At 68.5% G+C, this 6848-nt stretch overlaps 1 protein-coding gene across 2 annotated transcripts; it reads left to right on the plus strand.

Annotated features, from left to right (window-relative positions):
- The first annotated feature begins 1089 nt into the window (after window positions 1–1089).
- TMEM161A (transmembrane protein 161A) lies at window positions 1090–6468 on the plus strand. 2 transcript variants are annotated; one of them, XM_067312940.1, is made up of 12 exons: window positions 1090–1136; window positions 1689–1792; window positions 1937–2017; window positions 2115–2212; window positions 2361–2517; window positions 2676–2827; window positions 2922–2982; window positions 3079–3222; window positions 3437–3550; window positions 3732–3906; window positions 3994–4090; window positions 6122–6468. In XM_067312940.1, exons 1-12 carry the CDS (start codon window positions 1134–1136, stop codon window positions 6277–6279), a joined length of 1344 nt encoding a protein of 447 aa, XP_067169041.1. In that variant the 5' UTR covers window positions 1090–1133; the 3' UTR covers window positions 6280–6468. The 2 variants fall into 2 exon arrangements, with proteins under 2 accessions (XP_067169041.1, XP_067169040.1); XM_067312939.1 differs by lacking the exon at window positions 6122–6468 and adding an exon at window positions 4311–5342.
- The last annotated feature ends 380 nt before the right edge of the window (window positions 6469–6848 follow it).

A 6848-nucleotide genomic window follows, 5' to 3' on the forward strand; every position in this document is an offset into this window, starting at 1 on the left:
GACGGGCCGGGGATGAGCTTGCTCGCGGGCACAGCATCCCCGGGGGTGACGCCGTGGCCCCCCGGCCCTGGGGCATCCCAGCCCGCCGGGACACGGGCGGAAGCGACATCTAGCGGGAAGCATCCCGTCGCCCGGGAGAGGGATCTCCATGGCAACGCCTCCGGGCTGGACCGGGCAGGGGGAGGCTGGCAGCGCCCGGGACCCCCCGGCGGGAGCTTTTCTGCACTGGAGAATGGGGGCTGCTAGCAGGCGTTTTGCTAACTCCCAGCCCCCGGGCACCCACAGCAGCAGACGGGGAGGGGACGCAGGCATCCGAGCCCCGGGATGCCCCCAGTCACCCCCAGATCCCCCCCAGTCTGCACGAAACCCCCTTCCCCACTGCCGCCTGCATGAGCTGTTTCAGGCAGGTCGAGCTGCCTCCACCCGGTAATTTGTGCGCTCCTTTGCACGGGGCTCCTAGACCAGCTCAGGTGCCCTGAGTGCGCCCAGGCTGCGACGGCTCAGCCCGCAGAGCCCCAGGCCCTGGCTCGCCCCTCCGCAGGGCGGCAGCCGTCCCCACAGTGGCTCCCTCGAAATACAATGCAGGGGGCTGCCTGCCTTGTTCATGTGCAAGGGAGAGTATTGCAGAGCCTCAGGCCAAAAGGGGCCTTTTAGATGCAAATATGCACCCGCATGTGTGTGCACATACAGACATGAGGGTGATATGTGCATACCTACATATATATATATATATATATATATATATATATATAATTCCTATACGTATACAAAAATGTATAGATATGTCTATGTATGTATATATATACATGCTGCTATTTAGGATTGTCCCCATGTGCCCTGCAATAGACGCGTGTCCTTCCCAGCGGCACGGTAAGGCCGCGCCAGCCCGGCGGCGCCCACAGGGCTCGAACCCGTGATCCCCGGGGCTGCGGGGGGACTACAGCTCCCAGGAGGCAGCGCGCGCGGAACCCGGGAGCCGCCGGCCAGCCCGCCTCCCCTTCCGATTCCGCCTTACCATTGGTCAAGAAGCTGTCGATCACCTGCAGAGCGGCGGCGGATTGGCCAGCGGTGGGGGCGCTCCGGCGGGCGGTGGCGGGCAGGCTTCCTGCGGCCGCCTTTGCGCTGACCCCGGCATGGTGAGCGCGGGCGCCGGGGCCGGGGCTGCCCGGGCTGGGGTTTGCCCGGGGGAATGCATGCCCGGGCTGGCCCGGGGAGGGCTGCGTGCCCGGGGGGTGCATGCTTAGGGGTGCATGGCCGGAGGTGCATGCCATGCTTAGAGGTGCATGCCCAGGCTGTCCCTGGGGGGTGCACGCTTAGGGGTGCATGCCCAGGAGTGCATACCCGGGCTGTCCCCGGGCGTGTGCATGCTTAGAGGTGCATGCCCAAGAGATGCATGCCCGGGGGTGCATGCCCAGGCTGTCCCTGGGGGGTGCATTGCAAGGGACTGTCCCCCGGGGGGGGGGGGTGCATGCCTGGGGGGTGTATGCCCAGCCTGTCCTGATGGGGGGGTGCACGCCTGGGGGTGCATGCCCAGGGGTTGCTGCCTGGACTGTCCCAGTGCAGGAGCAGGGGGAGGCTGGGCAGCCCCGGTGCTGCAGGCCTGGGGGAGGAGGGAGGTGTCTCGCTTGCCCGGGGGCTCCAGGAGGCCGGGTGCCCCTGGGCTGCCCCTGAGGGTGCCCCCGGCGCAGGCGGTGATGGGGGTGCAGGTGGTGGTGAGCCTGCTGGCAGCGAGCATCATGCAGAAGATGGCCCCGCACTGCTCCTTCGCGCGCTGGCTGCTCTGCAACGGCAGGTACGCGGCCCCCCCGCTCCCCTCCCGCCCCTTCCCTCCCCGCTGGGCCCCGTCGGCACCCGCCGATCCCGCCAGCCCCTTCCTGCACCCCGTCGGGGCCTGGGGGACGCGCCGGCCCCGCCGACGCTGCCGTCTTCCTTGCAGCCTGCACCGCTACAAGCACCCGTCGGACGAGGAGCTGTGCGCCCTGGCGGGCAAGCAGCGGCCCAGGAGCAAGCGCGACAGGTCAGCTCGCGCCCGCGGCCCCGGGCGGGTTTGCGGGGGGGAGGCAGCCCCTTCCCCGCGGCGTCCCCGCCGCCCTGAGCCCACGACGCTCTTGCAGGAGGGCGAACGGCGCGGCGGACGACAAGCCGCTCTCGGTGCCCCGGGACATCGACCTGCGCCTGGACACCAGCCCCATCACCGCCGTGGATGCTCTCGGTGACTCCCCGCGGCGCCACGGCTCCGGCACCCCTTCCCCCTGCTCCCCGGGCAGCCCAGGATCCGGCACGGACCAGACCTCGTGCCCGTGTGCCGGGGGAGCCGGGAGCCCCCGCGCCGCGGTGACGCTCCCTCTCTGCCGCCCCAGTGCTGCGCTATTTCCTGGAGTACCAGTGGTTCGTGGACTTTGCCCTCTACTCCACCGCCGTGTACGTCTTCACCGAAGGCTACTACTGCCTGGCGGACCCCCAGAAGGAGACGAACATCGGGGTGCTCTGGTGCCTACTGACGGTCGTCTTCTCCGTGTATCCTTCTGCTGGCGAGGACGGCGGGACGTCCCTGTCCCGGTGCTGCCTGGCTTTCCTGCACCGCTGCAGCCGCGTGTCCCTGCATCAGGGCATCCGAGCCCGCCCGGGGCATCCCGCAGCCGCTGTTTTCCTTGATGGCCGCCCCTCGCCCGCAGCAAGGTCTTCTTCACGGTGATGCGCCACTACTTCCGCTCCGAGGAGGGCGGCGAGCGCTCCGTCTGCCTCACCTTCGCCTTCTTCTTCCTCCTCCTCGCCATGGTGGCCCTGGTCGTCCGTGAGGATTACCTGGAGTTCGGCCTCGAGCCCGGTGGGTGACGGCGGGTGGGGGAACACCCGAGGGGGGGCTGAGGCCGGCGGCGGTGGGCCGGGAGCCCTGGCTCACGGCGGCTCGCTCCCCGCAGGGCTGGCCAGCGTCAGCAGCAGCCTGGAGAGCGCCCTGAAGCCACGGGGATGGGACTGGATGTAAGCCGGCGGCCGGGGCGGCGCGGGTGCCTTGGAGGTTTTGCAAAAACCCTCCTCCAGCACCCACCGGCCAGGTCCCCGGGTCTCTCTCCGCAGGCTCCCCCTCGCCAAGCTGGCCTTCAAGCTGGGGCTGGTGGCCCTGTGCTCCTTCCTGGGCGCCTGCCTGACCTTCCCGGGGCTGCGCCTGGCCCAGACGCACCTCGACGCCCTCCGGATGGCGGCCGACAAGCCCCTGACCCAGTTGGGTGACGCCGGCGGCTCGGCTCGGCTCGGTGGGCGGGGGGGGGGGGGGTCAGGAGCCCCTTCCCCGCGCCGGGGGGGCTCTGGGGCCCCGCGGGGGGGACGGGGAGGGTCTCTGCACCAGCTGGTCCCGGCTCACGTCGTTCTCCGGGTCGGCTTTGCGCGGAAGGAACGGGGGGGCGGGCGAGGGGGTCGCTGACGGCTCCCGCCGCAGGGTCCTGCTGCACGTGAGCTTCCTGGCGCCCGTCATCGTGGTCGTGATGTGGATCAAGCCCATCTCCCGGGACTTCGTGCTCCACGCACCCATGGGCAAGCAGACGGTGCAGATGTAAGCGGGCAACGGGTCGGGGTCCCTGCTCCGGCATCCTTGCTCCGAGGGGAAACTGAGGCACGGGGCTGAGAGGCGTCCGTGCCCCAGCTTTCTCCCATCTGGCCCCTCTCCGGGGTCTGGGAAGGTTTCCAGACCCTCGGGCTGGCCCCCAGCTCACTGCCCCGTCCTCTCGGCACAGCATGTCCGACTCTGCCTACAACACCGTGCGCCTCTGGACCATCGTGGGCCTTTGCCTGCTGCGCCTGGCCGTCACCCGCTGCCACCTCCAGGCCTACCTGGGCCTGGCCGAGCGCTGGGTGGAGCAGATGCGGCGGGAAGCGGGACGCATCCCCGTCCTGGAGATCCAGCGCAAGGTGCGGGCACGGCCCCGGCAGGAGCCAGCCGCTCCGGGCCCGGCTGCCGGCGCCTCCGGCTGATCCGCGCTGCCCGTCTGTCTCCAGATCACGAGGATTTACTGCTACGTGTCCGTGGTGAGCCTGCAGTACCTGGGGCCGGTCATCCTCACCCTCCACTGCACGCTGCTCCTCAAAACCCTGGGTAAGGCGGAAACGGCGGCGGGACACTCGGGGCAGGGTGGGATGGGGCTGCAGCGGGGCCAGTGCCAGACCTGCGAAGCCTTTCGCGAGCAGCCGGCGCAGACCTTCCTCCAGGCCCTGGCGCATGCAGCGAGCGTGCTGGGACTCAGCCCACGGGGATGGGGCTGCAGCACAGGGGCCGATCCCCCCGCGCGCTCGAGCCCGGCCCCTCCGTCCCGCAGGGAACCACTCGTGGGGGCTGTACCCGGAGCCCTCTCCCATCTCTGCGGCGGCAGCGCCGCGGACTGGCAGTGCCGCGGACCGGGCCGGGGCCGGGGAGGACGTGCGGGCCGCCGTGGAGCAGATCACCGGCGTGCTGGGCGGCATCTTCACGCCCCTCTTCTTCCGCGGACTCTTCGCCTTCCTCACCTGGTGGGTGGCCGCCTGCCAGGTCGTCACCAGCCTCTTCGGCCTCTACTTCCACCAGTACCTGGCGGCCTCCTGACGCGGGGGCAGCCGGGACCTGTCTCGGGGCGCCGGCGGTGCCCGGCCGCTGCTGTCCGCGTCCACGCGTGTCCCACGTCTGCGTGTCCGTGGGGCGCTCGCCTTCGCCCCTTTGCTCCTGCCTTTGCTGGTGCCCGCCGGGTACAACGGAGCCGGCTCGCCTGCTTGCACGCGCCCGTGGCGCTTGCGGACACGAGGACACGCTGCGAGGACGCTTTTGCAGCCAGCTCTCAGCCTGGCAGGTTTTGCACGGTCCGGGGACGAAGGGGCCGGCGTGGGCGCCGCTGTCCCCGGCCACCTCCTGCCGACGATCACCGACGTGCCTGCGCTCGCCCCGGCGGCTCCCCCTTGCCTCCCTCCGGCCCCTCTGCCCGTTCGCAGCTCCGAGGGTCGAGGGCCGCCCGCTCTGCCGCCGTCCCGCGGCTGCGTTTTCCTGGAGGGCCACCCCGGGCGTCACGCGCCAGGCCAAGGACTCGAGCGGGTCCCAGCCGGGCTCTCCCTGGTGTTGTAGAGCCGGGGCAGAGCGACACCCCAGCCCTGCCCAGCCGGCACTGGGAGGCTCCTCCGTGCACTTGCCTTTCCTCCGGGATGCGAAGGAGGGAAGCTCCGGCTGGCGTTCGCCTCCCCTGGCTGAGGACGAGCATGTTTTTGTAGGGTCGGAGCCCCTGGGGCGGTTCTGCTGCTTCGTGCGAAAGCCTCAGCCCAGCAGCCTTGGCTACGGCTGTTTTAGAAATAAATAAGCAGCTCCCGGTCCGTTTGCTGCTCCGAAACCTGCTGCCCTGTTTGCACGTCGGTGCCCAGCTCGGGACAGGGGTCCCGCGTCGCGGGGCAGGCGGGAGAGCAGCGCGGCCCCGGGGCGAGGGCGACCGCTTGCAGCAGCGCCGCAGCCCAGCCCTTCGGCGGAGGAGCCCTCAGCTTCGCCCCACAGCAGCGGGACTCGGTGCCTGGTCCCAGCCCTTTCCCTTGCCCAGGAATCGCAGGGGATAAAGCACTGCTCAGAGGACCACGGGGAGGTGTCCCCCATCCTCCCTGCCGGAGGCCGGCTGAGCTCTTCCCCACCGCACCATGGGTGCTGGTCCAGCTGCGTGAAACAGGATTAGCTGGTCTGGGCTGCGCAGAGAAAGGGAGAGGGGCTCTGATCCTATTTGATAGCCTTGTAATGGTCTTAATTCCCTCTTGCAAAGGGAAGGGATGAGAAAGCAGCCGTGCGCTCCGTGTTAACAGGGCTAATCTGGACAGCCATCCTCCGGCTGGGTCCTCAGCCAGCAAACATGGTAACAGCCCGTTGGCAAAACATTAGGGGGAATTTCCCAATGGGCAAGAAATTCCCCTTCTGGAGAAACTGAAGCCCAGGAAGGCACCAATAAATGAGCTCGGAGCGAGGAGGGATCCAGCTCCAGCAGCACCGTCCCCGAGGGCTGGGTGGAAAGGGGCGAGGAAGAGGAGATTCCCCGGGGTGAAGATGCAGAGAGGCTCGTTCCAGCCTGCGCTGCCCCGTTAGAAGCCAGTCCGACTGCCCCAACGCCTCATTTATCCGATTTTCCTTCAGCACGTGCAGGAAGGGGCCGGGGGCCGAGCGCCCGGGGAGGCGTTTGCAGCAGGCGGCGGTTGCTAGGGCCGGGGCTGGCCGCGCTCAGACATGCAGACGGTTCCTCCCTGGAGATCTGCCCAGACGTGACCCTCTCAGGCTGGGACAATGACGGATAGACTAGGCGAGAGCAGCAGACAGAGCCACAGGCACTGGAGTTGGGCGACATCAAATAAAATGAGAGATTTTCCCCCCATCTTCCTCTCCCCAGAATTGTTTTAGCCTCCGTTTCTTCGCTTTATTTCCAATATGGGCCTTACTCCACAAAGGGCCCCACTCAGGCCCCCAGTGGAGAGGGGAGCAGCTGGCACCAAGGGGCTGTTTTGTGCTGCACAGGCTGGATTGAGGCTCCGCGGGCACCAGGAGCCCCCGCGGTGCCCCAGCCTCTGCCCCACATCACACCTACCTCCAGCGCTGCTGCGCGCCGCTCGGCGAGAAACCCAAACTGGGGAAGAGGCTTTGACTGTAGCAGCGGTTCCTGAAGGTCTCCCTTCGTGCCCTGGCAGGGAGCGAGGCGGTGATCCCTGCCCTCCCACCTCGTTTGGATCCCGAATGAGATCCCCGTGCTGTCCCTCCTGCCTGCCCCAGGCCGTGCTGCAGAGCCCAGACTAACCCAGGTGGGTGAACGCACCCCAAACTCCACTCTGCATGGGGAGCTCAGAAGCCCAAGGCAGACGTGGCAGCCCCA

Source organism: Apteryx mantelli, chromosome 30 (assembly GCF_036417845.1).
Source record: "Apteryx mantelli isolate bAptMan1 chromosome 30, bAptMan1.hap1, whole genome shotgun sequence".
NCBI lineage: Eukaryota > Metazoa > Chordata > Aves > Apterygiformes > Apterygidae > Apteryx > Apteryx mantelli.